The 18,824-nt window shown below is 31.8% G+C and overlaps 2 protein-coding genes across 2 annotated transcripts; one reads left to right on the forward strand and one right to left on the reverse strand.

The window, feature by feature from the left end:
• The first annotated feature begins 267 nt into the window (after window positions 1–267).
• On the forward strand, window positions 268–5,907 carry LOC110644116 (SH3 domain-containing protein 2). Its single transcript, XM_021796741.2, has 10 exons — window positions 268–474; window positions 1,308–1,430; window positions 1,508–1,577; window positions 1,671–1,822; window positions 4,134–4,235; window positions 4,551–4,751; window positions 4,866–4,928; window positions 5,059–5,211; window positions 5,324–5,398; window positions 5,556–5,907. The coding sequence occupies exons 1-10, from the start codon at window positions 415–417 to the stop codon at window positions 5,670–5,672; spliced, it is 1,116 nt and encodes a 371-aa protein (XP_021652433.2). The 5' UTR covers window positions 268–414; the 3' UTR covers window positions 5,673–5,907.
• Window positions 5,908–7,229: 1,322 nt separating this feature from the next.
• LOC110644111 (squalene synthase 1) lies at window positions 7,230–17,221 on the reverse strand. Its single transcript, XM_021796734.2, has 14 exons — window positions 16,779–17,221; window positions 15,043–15,085; window positions 13,483–13,572; window positions 12,871–12,946; window positions 12,210–12,279; window positions 11,707–11,850; window positions 11,499–11,603; window positions 11,209–11,355; window positions 9,795–9,870; window positions 9,217–9,305; window positions 8,081–8,172; window positions 7,954–7,999; window positions 7,681–7,750; window positions 7,230–7,613 (listed from the first exon to the last, which is right to left on the reverse strand). The coding sequence occupies exons 1-13, from the start codon at window positions 16,971–16,973 to the stop codon at window positions 7,682–7,684; spliced, it is 1,242 nt and encodes a 413-aa protein (XP_021652426.2). The 5' UTR covers window positions 16,974–17,221; the 3' UTR covers window positions 7,230–7,613; window position 7,681.
• Window positions 17,222–18,824: the final 1,603 nt, after the last annotated feature.

Below are 18,824 nucleotides of genomic sequence, written 5' to 3' on the forward strand. Positions count from 1 at the left end.
TATTAAAATAATAAATTTTTAATAATAAATTATTTTATAAAAATAATTTATTAATTTATAAAAATTTTACAAAATAAATAATAAAATTAAATTATTTTATTTTTGTAACAAAATAATTTTAATTTATAATAAAATTCAGTAACAATGGAATCTCCGAAGAGTTAAAATTCTGTTTTTTTTTTTTCAAATAAAGTGTAGAGATGGAAAAATGAGAACGGCCACAGGATAACACATGTGGCTTTCTGTAATTTGAAAAAGGCATAGGCATGGATGTCTCCCGTACAAGGATACACAAAAGACTGAGAGATTTCCCTGTGTGCGTAACAGCACATTTCTTCCTCTCTCCCTCTCTCTCGTTGACAGCACCAAGCACAAAAACATCTAATCAAAACCACGCTAAATCATCCCCTGTGAATGGAAGCAATTCGAAAACAAGCCACAAAGCTTCGAGAGCAGGTTGCTAAGCAGCAACAGGTACCTCTAAATCTTACCCTAATATCAGATCCAAGTTTGTCCTTCTTCTGTTTATCAGCTCCATTTCTTTGATGGGTTCTAATTTTTTTCCTCTGATTTCTGGTTGTTTATGCCATATCTGTGTAGTTCTGTAGGCTTAGAGAGCCCCTACACTCCTAAAACATAAATAATTCTAATAAAAAAGAAAAGTTTGATTGGTTTTTTTCAAATTTGCAGAGTAAGCGCAAGGCATTGGGTTGATTTACGAAATTTGAAGTTATTTTTACAATGTTTGACGGGTTCAGTTTCGGACTTGATTAGTTACCCAGTTTTTCAGTTGCTAGTAATGTCTTATCTGCTGTGTATGGTCCTTTACATAGATCTTACAGAAACATGATTATCTGATTCAATTAACTTTACCCTTGAAAAATGAATTAGGTTTGGTTTTAATTTTTCAAAATAGGCAATCTGTGTTATCTGTGGGCAGTTTTGTGATATGAATCTGATTACTATGCTCATGACTAATGCACAAGTTCTTGTTAAATATGAATTTTCTTTTCCGTGTAGTTTCAATTTGACTAACGAATCTAAAGCTGCATGTCATTTATCTTTTCAAGTTCTTGTAAAATATGGAATTTTTTTTCCATGTAGTTTCAATTTGACCCATGAATCTGAAGCTTCATGTCATTTATCTATTCATTCATGATTTCCCATTATGGGGAGTCCCATATGTCTTTTATTTTTATGCACGAGCACAACTTGTATTCTTGGCTTCATGAATGCCTTTTATTATTTAGTTCAGACCTTTCTGCTTGAATTGAGAGGCATTTTAATTACCTTGGGTGTTACTTCAGGCTGTTCTCAAACAGTTTGGGGCTGGTGGATATGGAAGTTCAGACAGTGTTATTACTGATGAGGCAGAACTCCACCAACATCAGAAACTTGAGAAGCTTTACATATCAACGCGTGCTGGAAAGGTTGCCTATTAACCGTACTCAATTATCCTTCATTTGTTCTATTTGTGAACTTAAGAGTGATAAATGTTGTAATTCAGCATTTCCAACGGGATATTGTTCGTGGTGTAGAAGGATATATTGTCACCGGATCCAAACAAGTTGAGATAGGTGAGTTGGTGAAACTTTGATGTCATTATATAGTGTTCTACTAAGAATTTAAAGGATGGAATTTTCTTATTTTCATTTATTTTTTTTCAACAGGAACAAAGTTGTCAGAGGATAGCAGGAAATATGGTGCTGAAAATACATGTACTAGTGGGAATACATTATCAAAGGCTGCATTAAATTATGGACGTGCTCGTGCTCAGATGGAGAAGGAACGTGGTAATCTACTGAAAGCTTTTGGTACACAGGTTTGACCAAAATTTTGTTTTCTTTGTAGTTTATAAATTTCTATGGATTAGGTTCCATATGGACTGCTATTCTGTAGCAAAGCACTTGCTCATATTTTAAATGTCATTTTATACAAGTTTGTTTTCTGAATCTACCCGCACTATGTTGGGAATGTATATTCCACATTGGAAATGAATACAAATGAATGGGTGTATATAGTGATTATGTTACAATATTGACTTGACTAGTTATTTTGATTTGTAAAATAACTCATTTACTTATATAAGTCCTCATTTGACACTGTGTGTGCTCTATTAAACGTGAATTTAGTATGTTCAGTGTCACTGGGTCGTTTAGTGCCTGAAGCTCCTCTTCTGCATCGAGCATGAGATATGCCTAAGAGCACTAAATTCGTAATGAGTATGCTGAATGGAACTAACAATGCACAATACCTATATTTTCAATAATTTGTCTTTTATTGATAGAATTAAATTGCACTGCTCCAATTGATCGTGTACATGTACTAGTGCTATCCCATATCAGAAGTGAATACAACTGAATGGGTGGATATAGTGATTGGGTTACGACATTGACTTTGCTAGTTATTTTGATGTGTAAAGTAACTCATTCACTTATATAAGCCTAGATTAAAATGAATTAATACGTAATTTGTCTAACACTCTCTTTTAAATAAACATGGTATAGGAGCTTTGGGTTGTAGGTTTCAGCCGCCCTTAAGGCTTTATAATTGGGCCTATATTGGCTTAATACTTACTAACTAATGGTAAAGTGACAACCATATGGTTGCACTTTAGGGGGCGTGTGGGGAATATATATCCCACATCGGAAATGAATACAAACGAAAGGATGGATATAAGTGATTGGGTTGCAATGTTGACTTAGTTATTTTGACGTTTAAAATAACTCAATTACTTATATAAGCCCAGATTAAAATGAATTAATGCATAATTTGTCCAACACTCTTTCTGAATTTAACACACTATATTATATAAGCGACATTTCCTGTCTGAATCATGTTCTGCAAGCTGAAACTCACCATGCTTGCAAAGATTGTTATACTGGAATTTTAACTGCACCTATGGGAGGGTTTGATATAAAATTACTGGGATTGTCTCCTTCCTTAGGAAATTTCCTTTTAGGGGGAAAACTTCAAAGCTGCTGGATCTTTCTTAGACAATGTAGCTGACTTATATTAATCGTTTGTACCAGCGAATTTTAGGCACTCAGTAACGATGGCTTTCCTCTTGAGTTCTTCCACTGGAGAAAAAAATAATTATTTGAGTTGTTACTATGCGGATTAATAGAGTTAGATACTAAAGGATCCAGACAGATATATGAATTATGACTTCTATACCATATCTGACTAAATGCATGGAAGCAGATTGGATTTGGACTATAATATCTATTCTACTGAAAGCCTTATCTTCAGCTACTAATGCAAAATTTTGTGGATGAACTGCATTAAAATATTTTCATTTCCATGTATAAAAATAAGTATTAACTTGTAACCAAATTGCCAGAAAATTTACTGAGATAATGATACACAAGTGATGCAGACCCCTTTGGTAACTTTCGTGGCATGCTACTGCACATGAACATCTAAAAAGCTTGAAAATGGGGGCTTACTAGTGTAAGAACTTTGTGTTAGTTGATCTGACCTAGAAGGGAACATAGGCTATTATGAAAGAAGGTAACCTCTGCTACTTGACAAAATAGAGCATTAATTGATAACTAATTCTAATTCTATTAAACGAATAGAACAAAAAACTTGTTCTCTCTCTCAGCCATTGCTGTGGCCCAATATGTAAGTTAGTTCTAATCAATTCTCTCTCTCATTTTCTTAATGTAAAGGTAGAAAAAGCACCTAAGAAAAGGAGGTGCAAGCATGGTATATGGAAAATAGTGCCTAAGATCGAAGACAACCAACAATTAAAAATCATAAAAAAAGTCCAAAGGATTGAGCCTTTGGTGGAAGAGCAAGGTTTTCTCATGTTTTGAGTCTTAGCTAAACATATTGCCGGTTTTGCTTATTGAGTCGACAACAAATCAAATTAAATAGAATAACTTGTTTGATCTATTGTTCTTTGATAATTAATTTAGCATTTTCCTTGCATAGAATTTAATCACTCTTTGTATTTTATTTCAAATTATTTTACGAAAAGGTCCTATCCTTTTATGTTAAGCTCTGATTATTTTGCTTGCAATAACATTAATTTGATTTGGTTGTTAATGTTTACTCACTATCTTTGTTATTTTAATGGGCCTTTCAATCAGATGCATGATAGAGTGTTGAAATGTTTTGATTTTTAGGTCGCAGAGCCATTAAGAGCAATGGTAATGGGAGCTCCATTGGAGGATGCTCGGCATCTTGCACAACGTTATGAAAGAATGCGGCAAGAAGCAGAAGCTCAGGTATTTGAAAATATGGCCTCTTATTGGATTATTGAAGGGTAAAATTTTGAGCATCTTGTATAAATAGGAACCATAGATTGCTCCTGAGATTGTATATTAAGTTCAATGTTCCTTTAAATTGTGTAAGTTTTTACCTAAAAAAACTGTGTTCAACTTCGATTTTTGTGTCTCCTGGAGAACTCGGTTACTCTTTTTTGTGATCTAAAACATATTGGAGTGCATCATCGATCAATGTATATGCTGTTGCAACATTACAATTGTGTTCAAGTTGATTTTCTCCTAAAATTTAGTTCCACTTCTGTTGAACCTAAACAGGCTATTGAAGTTTCCAAACGACAGGCAAAAGTGAGAGAAATGCCAGGAAGTCCTGAGCTTGCTATGAAATTAGAAGCTGCAGAATCAAAGCTGCAAGACCTGAAGTCAAACATGGCAGTATTGGGGAAGGAAGCAGCTGCAGCAATGGCTGCTGTTGAAGCTCAACAACAGAGGTTGACTCTCCAGCGACTTATTGCAATGGTAATGCAATTTATACCCTGTTTTTATCATGGTTCAAATTAGTTATTAATATTGTGTTAGATGGGGGTCAGATATGGAGCCTTGTCCTTGTCTCATTTATGATCTAATATGAAGGTTGAAGCAGAACGTACTTATCACCAGAGAGTTATTCAGATACTTGATCAGCTTGAAAATGAGGTTTGCAGTCATGATATATGTCCTTTTCACCTAGCTTTCTCTATAATTTGGAGCTGAATTACAATGCAATGTTCCCTATTGTTTTTTGCCCTGATTTATGTTTGTGATCTACAATTATTTCCATAATTAGATGGTATCTGAACGACAACGAATTGAAGCACCTCCTGCTCCAAGTACTGAGAACAACATGCCACCACCACCTTCATATGAAGAAGTAAATGGTGTATATGCTTCTCAATCACATAATGGCTCAACAGACAGCATGGGTTACTTTTTGGGAGAGGTTAGTAACCATGTTCCTTCTGTCATTACCTTTAACTTAGCTTATATAAAAATGGCATGGCTTTTGTAGCAGCTTTTGATTTTTTGAATGTTAATATGCTGTTCTACTATAGGTTATGCATTCTTATCAAGCTGAATCTGACGTGGAGCTGACTTTATCAGTTGGTGATTATGTTGTTGTTCGAAAGGTTTGAAGTTCTCTAAATTAACACATTCTTTATATATGTGTGTTTGTGTGTGTGTTTGTGTGTGTGTTTGTCTGTGGTGTCCAAGCATGTTATCCTATTCCCATATCTATAGAATTCAGTGCAAGAATGGTTGAATTCTACTGTGCATTTTTAACAGCTTACAAATAATGGCTGGGCCGAAGGAGAATGCAAAGGGAAAGCAGGTTGGTTCCCATTTGGATACATTGAAAGAAGGGAACGTGTTTTAGCAAGCAAAATAGCCGAAGTGTTTTAGAGCTTTCAGCTGGATTTGACTTGTGAGATGAGGATTTTGTTTGCTTGATTTGCTCCGCATATATATTCATATGGAGGATGTATGTTCACAAATAGAACGCCATGTTGTGGTGTTACTAATATGAGAAATGTATTATTTGTTGATTTTTTTTTTTTTCGGGGGTGAAAGAATGTGATCCAGATTTTGACCTAAGTTGTTGATATTGTGAATGATGCTTGAAGAAACCCTTTACTCACTGCTTTCGTCCCTTCTTCTCATGCATATAGCTATCCTTGTTTAGTTGTGAGATCTAGCATATGGCAGAGTTACCCTTTTTGGTTCAAACTCTCTACTTCCTGAGAAATTCAGTAACATATCCGACAAGGGTAAGTAAGTTACTTGTATGTGGAGTAAAAATGGTATACATGCACGTTGAATTTGTCAACTTCCTGTGAAGTTTTCTAAGTAAATTTACCCCCAAGTAACCACTTAGGCTCAAACCAATATTCTACAAAATCCTTCATTGTTGGTTTCGAGATTATTGTTTTTAGCTGCTTTTTGTACATCCTTTTTGGTGCAATCTGGTTAAGGGGATTGGAAATTCCTGGATTTATTTGAATTGGTTTTTAAAACTGTTTAATTTAAAATTTAAGCCTATAAAGAAGAAAGAAGTTAAATGTAATCTTAGATAACAAATTAAATTACTTTTTATTGCTGTTGTTGTAAACATTTTACGACTGCCCTCCAAAAGATGAATACTAAGAATTTCAGTGGCGTGTAAAAGGATTTAAATGAATTAGGGAATTTTGGACATTCATTGAAATGTTTAAACGAGTCATCTGCGCCCACATTTCTTGTGCCGACTTATTGACTGCATGATCTGGCTCTACGTATTTTTGAGTTTTTTTTTCTTTCTTTTCTTTTCCCTTTTCTACTACGTTTTTATTTTTGTTTGGTTTATTTCTAAATCACCTGCTAGATAATTTTGCTCGTATTAAAAAAAAAAAAAAGCCTAAATTATGACTAAATAGTCATAAAAATCCTTAAAAGTGTTTCAAAGGTCTAATCAAATCCTTCAATTTTTTTTAAAAAATTAAACAAGGCTTTTAAATTTTTAAAAAAATTAAAAATAAACATTTTAGAATAAGTAAGACTTTTTAGCTTTTAAAAATAGATAAAAAAAAATAACTTAACTATAATTTATCTTTAATATAAATTCAGATTATGCTAAAACATCTTCTAATGTACAGAGTTTTTATCAACAATTTTACATATTTGATTTACAATATTTCAATGAATATTTGCTGTATCTTAAAATAGATTGATAAATTTTTATTTACTGAATGATTCAAAAAACTTAAAAATAATAAATTCATAAAGAAATTTGAATTAGCAAAGAAAAATTTATTAATATATTTCATAATGCAACATATACGAACGAAATATTACAAATCAATTATATAAGATTTAAATTTATATTAATTAGATTTATATTAGAGATAAATTATTATTTTATTTTCTTTATCTATTTTTAAAAAATTAAAGAGTTTGTTTACCCTCAAAATAATAAAAAAAATATTATTTAATTTATTTTTAAAATTTAAATAACTTAATTAATCTTTTTAAAAACTTTTATACAGCGACACATACTTTAAAAAGGCAAAAATAGACATTTTGCCCAAAAAAAAAAAATTAAGGAAGGAAACATCTTCCTACCCGAGCACCAGCAACATTTCTATTTTCCAGGATAACCGAAATGCTCATGAAATCTTTGTTTTCTAGCCTTTGATTTCTGCATCTGCAGTGATTACACCTTACAAGTTTTAACTTCATAGAGTGGGTACCAACCAAACAAGAGAGAATTGACATGTTAATTTGTCATCATAACAGCAAGTTCCATGGAACAAATCACACACTCTGGTAGCTAGCCACCCATGTACACATTTCATGAAAGTGAGCATCCTGCACAAACAACACAAGGTTTCCAGTAAAAACATTAATGATAAACTAATTTCTCAATAAAATTTACCTCAGTTACTTGGTCGGTTCCCACAGAGAGAAGCGAAAACGATGGCCAATATAATAAAAAGTAGGACAATCTGCATTGAGTTTACAAAAGAGAAATCAGTTGATATATTAAAACAAGTCATAAACCACACAACGCATTTGCACATCCAGCTGTAAATGGATGGATAAGGTTGAATGAAGGAAGAATGAGGAGCAATTCCATTCAATTCAAAATAAAACAAAGTTGAAATGAGCAGAGACTCGAGATGAAATTGATAATTTAGCAGGTACTCACCAGAGCAGAATTATATCTTGGCTCACTCCTAATTATGTAAGATTTCCTAGTAGAACCAAGAAAGGAAAAATGTCAGCAAAACGAAAGAAAAAAACCAGATCCAATGTTCGTACGCAGCTTAACAAACCTTTTGTTTAGAAGTCCAGACTCCCTGCAAGATTTTTGTATAGCTTCCACCCTGCTCAATGTCTTTTCTGCATTAGGATCACTCCTGTCAATCTGTAGACACAAAACGTACATTTTCAATACGCACAACTATCCTCTAGAAAACATTGCGAAGAAAAATGTTTCCTGGAAACTTAGTGCGACGAAAAACACTTGTACCAAAGATCATGATTTGACCACACAGAAATTTAAAATGAAAGTCAACAACCACTGACTTGTCTTAACTGCATAGACCATTCTTAAAATCCTTTTCTTTTTTTTTTTTCTCATTCTCACTTCTCATCATGGAAGATTCTAATTGTTCAAAAATGAATTGACCTGATAATGTTCATGAACTGGAAATACTGACAACCTGCTCCCCTCTACAAAATTATTGTTTAAAATCTTCGTCATATATTATGCAGAAACAATCTTAAAGTTCAAATAAATGAAACCAAGAAAATTGAAGTGCTATTGGATAGAGTACTAGATAAGCTGAATACATAAATTAGCCCTTGAACTACTTGGAAAAGTACAATGCACCCCCAAATTTTTATTTTGATTCATTACACCCCTAACTTTTATCTTTGACCTATTGCACTCTTTAATTTTCAAACTCCTTGATCAACAACAATTTAATCCCCATTTGACATTGAGCTCGTGGGGCTAAAAGAGCACTTTTTAGAAAAAGTTTTGTTATTTTGGAGTTCTACTTCTGCTTCAAATCAAATTTTAATACCGTCCAATTAATATAGTTAAGAATGTGCTTTTCTCAACAGTAGCTTCAACAGTAATGCTAAACAGACTCTTAAATATATTACTTGATATAATTTTTCATTTTATAATGAATTAAACTTGATGATTTATTCAATTATTTATTGTTGAGATGAGTAAATTGAGCTTATTTATTATAAAAATCAAAAATTGAAGGTTGCAATATGTAGAAAAAAAAAAATCAAGGGTTTGATAGGTCAACATAAAATATTGGAGGTGCACTAGACTTTTCCCAAACAGGTCAGAGGCTAATTTACGTATTACGCCGCATTAGATAAAAATAACTCTTCCATACTAACTTGCTAAGTAGATAAATCTTGTTAAGAACTAATAGAAGCATCATACCTTGGACTTGAGCATACAAGAGAAGTCAAAGAAAGCACCATAGACATCAGCCATAGTTTTTGTTCGGTCAATGACCTTAGCGGTAAGACCTAGAAAGAAACAAACATGATTAAGGAATTTGAAATTCAAGTCTTTTCTACTCTTTTTTCTTGTCTTGTAAGTTGGAAAATAATTCTTTTATACTCTTTATCAACTTATGGAGAATAGTTCAAAATCCTTCAAACATGAGAGAGATATCAAAATGGCCTGAGATATGCAAGTTGAGGTATGTTTGTTACTTGTTCAACAGAATTATCATATTCATAGACAAAGCACAGATGGTACATTAGGTATGGAAGTATGGTTATAATATCGGGTTAGGAGATGACACCATTTCATGAAATGATAAGGAAAAAATAGCAAGGCAAAAGAATTGTTCTCACCTTAATGGGATATTAAAATCCACATTTTTAGTTCTTTTACTATGGCTAAAACCCCTAAAAATAGGTTTTACTAATTTTAATAGTTTTATCCATGTCTAAAACATAACTCAGTTTCAGCAGCCAAAAACAGAAAAGTAGTTCATAGATTGAACGTACCACGCCTCATTTTCACTACGCCTCTGAATACTTCAATGTTGTTGTAGCACATTGCTAGGGTTCCAATAGCCATGATCTAGCAATAGACACGTCAAATGAGAGGCAAACTTCAACAGAAACATATATCATAATTATTTGAGGACAACTATAATAAATCTGTGACAGATTAAAACTAGGCAAATATCAAGATTTTATTATGTAATCACACATTCACAAGAAAATGGAAGTGGCATCCATAAAAGAAAATTTCAGAGAAGGAAGATTCAGAAAAGGTAACAAGGGGCAGACCTAGGATGTCATAGGGTGAAGTGGCGAAAGAGGATTTAATGACTGTAAATCTTTCTAAAGATATATATAGCCTTGACTAGGGAGAAAGGAGGAAAAATATACATATTGCCAATCTCAATTAGTTCAGGATTAAAGCCTACTTGAGCTAAGTTGAGTATGTAATAAAATTAGATGCATTTATTTATATGGATCACATGAAAAAAGCAACATAAGAAAACTAGAAGATACAGATACAACTACAGAGAAGTACTACTGAAACAAGAATATCAAAATAAAAGAACAGAAATAATAAGGATGGAAACGTTATTTTGTTTCATAAATCATAATTATGGAAAGCATGTTCATTTGCTAATGATAGAAAACAATTTGCTAATTCAAATAAATAAAAAAATTATTCATATCTTTCATAATTAAAAAAATAAATCATTATAAAATATATTTAAAAAGTTATTTTGTTTTTAAAATTTTTTTAATATGTGTTATTCATTTATTCATAATAATATGATTTTTTCTTATCATTGTAAATAATTATATTTTAAACAATTATCCAATTTTGGTTATAAAAAATTCTAATATAATTTTAATTATAAAAATTTCATTGTTTTCCATTTGGAAAACAGAACTTTTGTTATGAAAGGAAAACAATAAAAAAACAACTTAAAACTGTTTTTCAAATCTTAGTTAAATTTTGGAAGACTGGAAAACTGGTTTTCCAATTCTCTATTTAGAAAATTGGCACAAAACTTTGTTTCCAATTTTCTTAGAAAACTTTTCCAGAAAACTAGCCTAGTTTTCTACAAGTGAACAGACCCATAAATTGTGACTAAATATTCCCCAGAATAACAGAGCAAATATAATCTATGCAAAAGAGCATTTTGAATCAATGCATCTCTTATTTTTCAAGTCACCATAATAGAATAAACAAGAAGCAAAGGGCACAAAAAAAAAATGCACATTTTTGCAAAAATCTATATTCATCTGAGAATTCAACAGGAACTTAAAGTGTCAAGTTCAAAATTTTTCTTTTTAGTCACATTAAACAAGTTAATAATATAAAAGGATATACAAGTTGATAACAGGACAAGAGACCAACATTTTTCAAAGAGCAGTAGAATATATTTCACACCTGAGGAATGGCACAAAATCGAAATATAGCAAGATCTCGCAACGCAGACATGTATTTCAAGCAATCATCCACATGAATCAAAGCATTAGTAACCATATCATTCAAGCACTGCACTGCCTTGACTGAGTTCTCTTCACGTTTGAAGTCCTGAGAAGCAAAGCAAGAAATGGACGGGAAAAGGCCCATCAGATTAGTTAAGTTAACAAATAAGGTGCAAGACAGTACCATTCAATGAAAAAATGGCAATCAAAGTGGTAGAATTGAGACAAGACATGAGTAAAAAAAATCACCTCAAGTTTGTTAACATATTTACTCCAGATCTGGTGAGGCCAAAACATGCGTGACTTAGGGATCTCATTTATATCCTCCAGATAATCCCGAATGATGTTTGTTTTCTGTGTTTTATCAAATACAGAACTTATGGTATTAGAATTAGATAGAATACAAAGTTAAGAGACTGCATGTGAAGCACGAGTTACTTCAACATTATAGCAATACCTGAAGAAATAAACCCATTGAGTTGGAGAGAACATCTGGTGCCAGATCCTCTGATCCAGAGGCATGGAAGAGCCTGGACAGGCCTAGTCCAACAAGCCCAGCTACATAATGGCAATATTCATCATAGTCATCAACTGTTTCCACCTGCAAGATAAGAAGTTTAATGGCATCACATAAAAATAAATTTGACCTATCTGCACCATGAAGAAATGATGACAAGATTAATGTTCTGAAACTTATCCAATTTGGATAAGGCATAACTAGACTCGACTACTACAAAACCATATATCTGATTACTACGAAGCCCATTCTTGAGTTCACTATGGTCCAGGACCATATGGCTGAATAATCATGTTATGGTATCACAGTAGATTCAAAGGTTTCCATCTGTTTGCTTGCACATATATATGTTTTATATATTATGAAAATTAATAGCAATCCCCAGAGAGCATTAGACAGTATTTTTTAAGTTATCTAACATGATGACATCTCATAACACTAACCTCCTTGCATATGAATTTAGCCATTCCTGCACCCATTCTTTTTGTAATATTCTCGATTGCCTCCTGATAACTGGAGAATAAATTGAACTCCGAAGTCATTTACAGAGGAAAAGAATATAAAGAATATTCACATAAGTTATTAGATGCAATGAGTTGTTAAACCATAAAGTACAGCAAAAACAGTCCAAATAAATAGTACAAGGCATGAGCTTGTGCAAATTAATCCTCCTATTAGTCTTAAATAAGATCTAGTCTTCTTTTTCTTTAAAAGAAAAAATCTCTTGCTAAAATCTTCAAACTGAAGATATTTATCCACGTTAAGAGATCCATAAACTTGGTAAATGGCTTGGCAGATTCTCATCATGAAATTGGTTGTAGGATATTTTCTAACAGTTTCCATAAAGTGATATATCATCAGAGTACCTGAGAAGTTCTTAGAAGTTAACTCGTTCAAACAATAACCACAAAGCTTAGGATAAGTCTGACAACAAAAACTAATAATAATACGTGGAAAGTTGAGGAAAATGGTAAAGATCCAGCTAACTATCATATCATGGTTAGAAATCATAAAAGAATTATCAATAACATAGACATATCCTCAAATCTATAGAAGGTCCCTTCAATAAGTTACACCAGGAGAGATACAGGAAATAGAAGGAACCTTTTCCCAAGCTCTAGAAAGGCATTTGAAACATGATGAAACTGGTCCATGAGCACTTTATAGTCCTTACTACCACCTTACACAAAAGAAATAATCAAATTAAAGTGTGTAAATATTTCTATTAACATGTGAAACATTAAACACAAATGCTATATAACCATGGTCTGTTAGGCATAAACTTCTGAAGCTTTCTTCAGGAGATAAAGGAACTCAGAGATCTTCTAAGACTAAAGTTTCATAAAAGGAACAAGAAGTAAAACAGTTTTATGGAGAGTGCTCAAACTCTTGCTAATGTGACATGAAACATCATTTCATATGGTAATTCTAGAAAGAACATATGATTTTAAAGGAACACAAACATAAACTTGCGCAAAAATGAATAAATATATACACAGAAAAATGATTGAACAGAAGATTTAGAATTAATCATGAATTAAATTGGCATACACATCCCACAATATATGCCAGGAAAATGTCACTTGCAAAAGTATGTGCTATAAGTGCAATGAAACGAAATTGTCAAAAACCAATTTTGGCAACTTAATGTGTCCGATCTAGTGCTCTCCAGTTTGAAAAATCTAGGAAAATTATAAGTACAATTTTAACACTCACAAGAAAAATGCCACTCGCAATTATATATGTGCTGGTGAAAAGCTATCAGAATAGGCACTTTGACATCAGTAGGTATGCTTGTATCATCCTCTGCAAGAAATCATAAGAACAATTAAAGAAGAAAGCATCAACTCGGACAACCGTATCAAGAATAAGAGACGCAATGTACTTCACATAATGCTTGAGTTTTTCCTCCATTACCATAGGATCCAACAGTCTCTACCAGTCAAATTTCCTCCCTTTTTTTCCAAATTTTTTGTGACCTGCAATTCAAACCCACTGACTCATCCATCCCCCAGCCCCCCTTCCCCCAAAATAAAATAAAAGTAAAGGAAAAATTACTATTTAGTCCATCTATTTTAACAAAAATAACTACTTAGTCCTCTTATTTTGAAAAATACATTATTATTCTTTAGGCATTAGTTTGAATTTCATTCAATCCTTGTAATTTGAAAAACAAAACTATATAATCTCTCTATTTTCTAAGTCTAGAATTATTTAGTCTTCGTAACAGTAATTTCTCTCTCCTTTGAATACATTGTGATGCGGAGCATTTTTTTAATAGAATTTATTTTATTTTGGAATAGTTATTACTAATCCAATTTCAATTAGAGTTAGTTATTTTCCTATTTTATCTATATTTCCTATTGTATTTATGTTTATCTAAAACTCCTAGATAATAGTAGTTTATCTAAAAACTCCTAGGTAATAATTATTTATTCTAATTAGTTTAGGACTATCAAAACCTATAAATACCCTCTATTATATTTAAATTTTGTAACTTTATTTATTTCTTCAATTTTCTATAAAGTTTCTTTACTTTATTTTTATCTCTTTCTTCTTGAAGTTTTGGATTAAACCTTTGCTGTTCTTTGAAGATTTGTTCGTGTAATTATCTCTACACACTACACGCTGCATCACATTGACTAATAGAAAACTTAATTTAAATTGGATAGACGGACTAAAGAATAAACAAAACAAAAATATAGAGACTAACTAATATATTTTTTAAAGTAGGAGGACCAACTAGTTAACTCCGTTAAAATAGAAAGACTAAATAACAATTTTTCCTAAAATAAAACCTATATTTCTCTTCTCTATCTTCTCAAACCCTGCACAACATGGTGGCCTGAGAGTTTCTGGTTCTACCATGCAACATGGGGCCGCTTGGCATGATGTAGTAGTCCATTTTCACAATGACAAGATCCATCTTCTTAAATGTAAAACTAAAATATTATCTCAGATCCAACAAGTGGCATTCATTGCAAGCAGAAGATTATTAAAGGCATTTGAAATGTAATCAAGCCTCCTGTTTGCTTATACAACCATGAATGACACAAATTCTCATGCTGAAAAATGCAAAGAGAAAAAGGGACCTCACTCAGTTTCAACCCAACCTAAGCTGATATATACTTGCCTTCACCTTAAAATTCTCTCGAGTATTTAATAAAATAGATCTATTGCTAAAGATAGCAACTTCAAATCCAATTTGACACCTGATGATGTAAGAAAAATCACACCAAATTGGTAAGGTTAAAGATAATAGAGATAGAGACAAACCAACAGTATCAAGGGCTCGAAGAACCAAATAGAATATACATACCTATAAAAAAAAAAAAAAAAAACAACACGAAATTAGAAATCATTTATGAAATTAGATAGATTAAACATATTATTTTGTAACAATATCTCACAACAGACAATAATTTAAAATATCAACAATGAGAGAGGTAGATCTATTATAGTGTATGCTTACTAGAAATCCAAGCTGAATAGCAGAACTTATAGAAAAAGCAAGGAGCATGCTGCTTGGACAACAACAACTTATAAGTTCCAGAGGCCACATGAAAAGCAATTTAAGTTAAAGAATTAGAGGAAGTACTATTCTGTTATTCTACATGTCAACTGATTATCCTCGATTCATATGGTTAAAAAACTTTCCAAATATCAACTCACAGTTCACAGAAACTTAGCAGTAAGCAACCAATCAGTTACATAAACCTATTGCTAAAATGAAATATCAAACTCTGACTTCAAAACAATGATCATTTAAATGACATATGTTCGCAATTCTTTCCCTAAAAGTTAATCCAAAGTAGAAGCTCTTAATTTATATCCTCCAATCTAGTTCATAAAACAGGATGCAGATAAACAAGGAACCATTCAACTAGATAGTCAATCACCAAAAAAAAAATGAAAAAAAAAAAAGAGCACTGCCTCAATCTCATTCTAGTTGGGGTCAGATTTATGGATAATGTTTCTCCATTTTGATTAGTTTACAGCCTCAATAACAATGCCATATTCAGATTAAATATACAGTACAGAACACATCATCCAAATTCCAAAAGAATCATCAATTGTACAGCACCCAACATGTAAAACGCAAACTATCATTCTCAATGTCTACAAAACATCACTCACAATACTTCAAACTGTCAAGCATATTTTGCTCATATTTTAAAAGCCATTAAATATTTTTAAAAACAGAAAATCATACTAATCAAGGTTGCTCGATACACTGTACACAATGAGTTCAGGTCATGGGTTGAAATCCAAGCCCGTTTTCTAAGAACAAAGAAGGAGGCGGCAGAAAAAAAAAAATCTGGCTCAGAAAAATATTTTCTATAGTATCTGGAAACATTTTGTTATTTTGTTATTTTGTGACTTGAATTTTGGATATATTTTTTCATGAAAAAAAATTGTGACCGACCAAAAAATTTTCAGACTGCGACCTGACCCGATTGAGATAAAAAGTAAGATATAGGACACTGATGGACCAGTATAAATATTATGCAGTAGAGTTGTGAGATATTCGAAAGGAATTAAGATTTGAGAATTCTGATTAATTGTATCTTACTCTTTTCTTTTCATCTTCGTTCTTTTTCTTACAGTGAATTTTTTTTTTCTCTGTCTTGCCCGCATATAAACCTTACGGTTGAACATTTATAATTTAAAAACTGTATTCTTGTTATAACAAGCTTTTTTTTTAATTAGTATTGAAGTCCTTCCTGTTTCGAACTTTTGATAACATGAAGAAGTTGTTTTCCGGTTACAAGTGATTTCAAGACGTGCGTAATAACTCTAATAAGCCAAGAAAATGAATATTCCACAAGTAATTCAACAATCCCGGCACCCAAAAAAAAAAAAACAAAAATGGGCCGCAAATCCCATCAATCCATAACAATCAGAAAAGAAAATAATAACCCACCAGTCAAATCCTCAATAACAATCAAAACAGAGACAGTTACACAAAAGAAATAGATTGGCAGACATTTAAAAAAAATGTCAAAACTCACAGCATCACGAAGCTGAGGGCCAAGCTGTTGAATGACGAGAGCAAAACTACGAGAGACCTTGTGAAGCATGGAGTAACAGAAACGCCAGTGAGGCTCTGGTGGAATCTGCTTCTCTGCATTCCTGGAGGCCATTTTCAACTTCAAAAGCGGGTAAAAATCATCTGGGTGTTTCAAAATCGCTCCCAAACTCCCCATTATGACCAGATCCCTTGCGAAACCAAATGGGAAGCAGAGAGAATTTTGAAACCAAAATCGAGTTTCACCAAGCAATTAAGTTAATGTGTTTTTGCAGGAGAAGAAGTTGGAAAACGTACAATGCGTGGTTCTCGAATTAAATAAACGATTCAATTATTAATTTTGCTATCCCTCACAAAAAAAAAAAAAAATGGTTGGCAATCAAATTGATGATTCAAGAAGATATTAGTGCATATTTTGTACGTTAGAGTCCAAAAGGAAAGATTTTTAGCCCGACCCCATAGCTTTAAAGTCGTGGAACAATGTCTTCTCAAAACAAAACGACAAGAGCCACGCCAGAGATGAGCTGGGAGGCGAGGAACATGTGGTGCTGCTTTGTGGATTTATTTTAAGTTTTTCTAAAAAATTTGAGAGACTATTTTAAGTTTGAATTTATATAAAAATTAATGTAAAAATTATTAGATAAATATTTGTTTTTAAATTTATATATTTTTAAAATATTATATTTAAATTTATATAGTTATTTTTTATTTTTATTTATTCTATAAAAATTTTAAATATTTAATTCCATGTTGAATGCAGTGATCATGGTGGAACTACATGTATTTGTGACTCAAAAGTTTAAAAAATTATAATTTTATATATAAAATTTAATATATTTTTTAAAAAAATATAATTACTTGCCCTCAAAATTTTTAAAATTAAAATTTTATCTATAAATTTTAGTATATCTTAAAATTATTATTTATCTCTTCAATATTAATATTTTTATTTTTATTTTTATTTTTATTTTTATTTTAGTTTTTATATTTTTATTCATATTTTTGTATATTATCTTATTTTGATGTCTTATAATTTTATATTTTTATTTTAATTCTTATATTTTATCAATATTTCACTTAATTTCTTTTTAATATTAATTTTGGCCACCTAATCTTGAAATCCTATTTCTGCCCTTAACAATGACAAGACTTATCGCGCTCATTATATATTTTAATCAAACCTTAATTCTCCATTTTTTAAAAAAATTATTAGAATTAGTAGTCAGAATCTCAAAAGGATTAGATTTATATAGATCGTAAAATTTAAAATATATATTTTATATTTAAAATATAATGAGTTAAAAAAATGACTATTTTTTCACTAAAAAATATTTTTTAAAAAATATAATATATAAAATTAAATTTTTGTCTTACAAAAAAAATTAGTTTTATAAAATAAAAAAATATTTTAATTGAATTTTTAAAAATAAAAATTTAATAATTAATTTTGACAAATTTCATGTTAATTTTGTAACACCCCAAAATTTTTAATTTTTTGAGCATTTTTAGTATTTTAATTTTATTAAATTTTTGGAATTTTTTGAGATTTTTCGGATTTTAAAAATCGGGTTCGATTTTCCGAAAATATAAACTTTGATGATTTTTAAAAATTAATTTAAAGACCACGTGGCAAAACTAAAAATATATTTGGAGTCTACGTATTTTTCTGAGTTTTCTGAAATTTTTTTCGAAATTTTTGGACCTCATTTTCGGTCCCGAGGCAGAGTAAAAATTTAAAATTTTGTATTCTGAATCGAACAGGCCGAATCGAACCGGACTGGATCGGACCGGCCTTTTTCCTTCTTCCCTTTTTCTTCCCCGCGCGCGTCGTCCCTCTCCCTTTTCTCTCTCTTTTCTCTCTCCTCCCCACCCCGGTAGCCGCCGACCACACCTTGACCCCGGTAGGCGCGCCTTGACCCTCCCAATGGCCGCCGCCTAAACGGCTGGAAACGCGCAACGCTCCTGCTGCGCCGCTTCGACTTCCCCGGCCAAATCCGGCCGATCCGGCCACCAATTGGACCGGGTCTTG

The sequence above is a fragment of the Hevea brasiliensis genome, unplaced genomic scaffold (assembly GCF_030052815.1).
Source record: "Hevea brasiliensis isolate MT/VB/25A 57/8 unplaced genomic scaffold, ASM3005281v1 Scaf1, whole genome shotgun sequence".
NCBI lineage: Eukaryota > Viridiplantae > Streptophyta > Magnoliopsida > Malpighiales > Euphorbiaceae > Hevea > Hevea brasiliensis.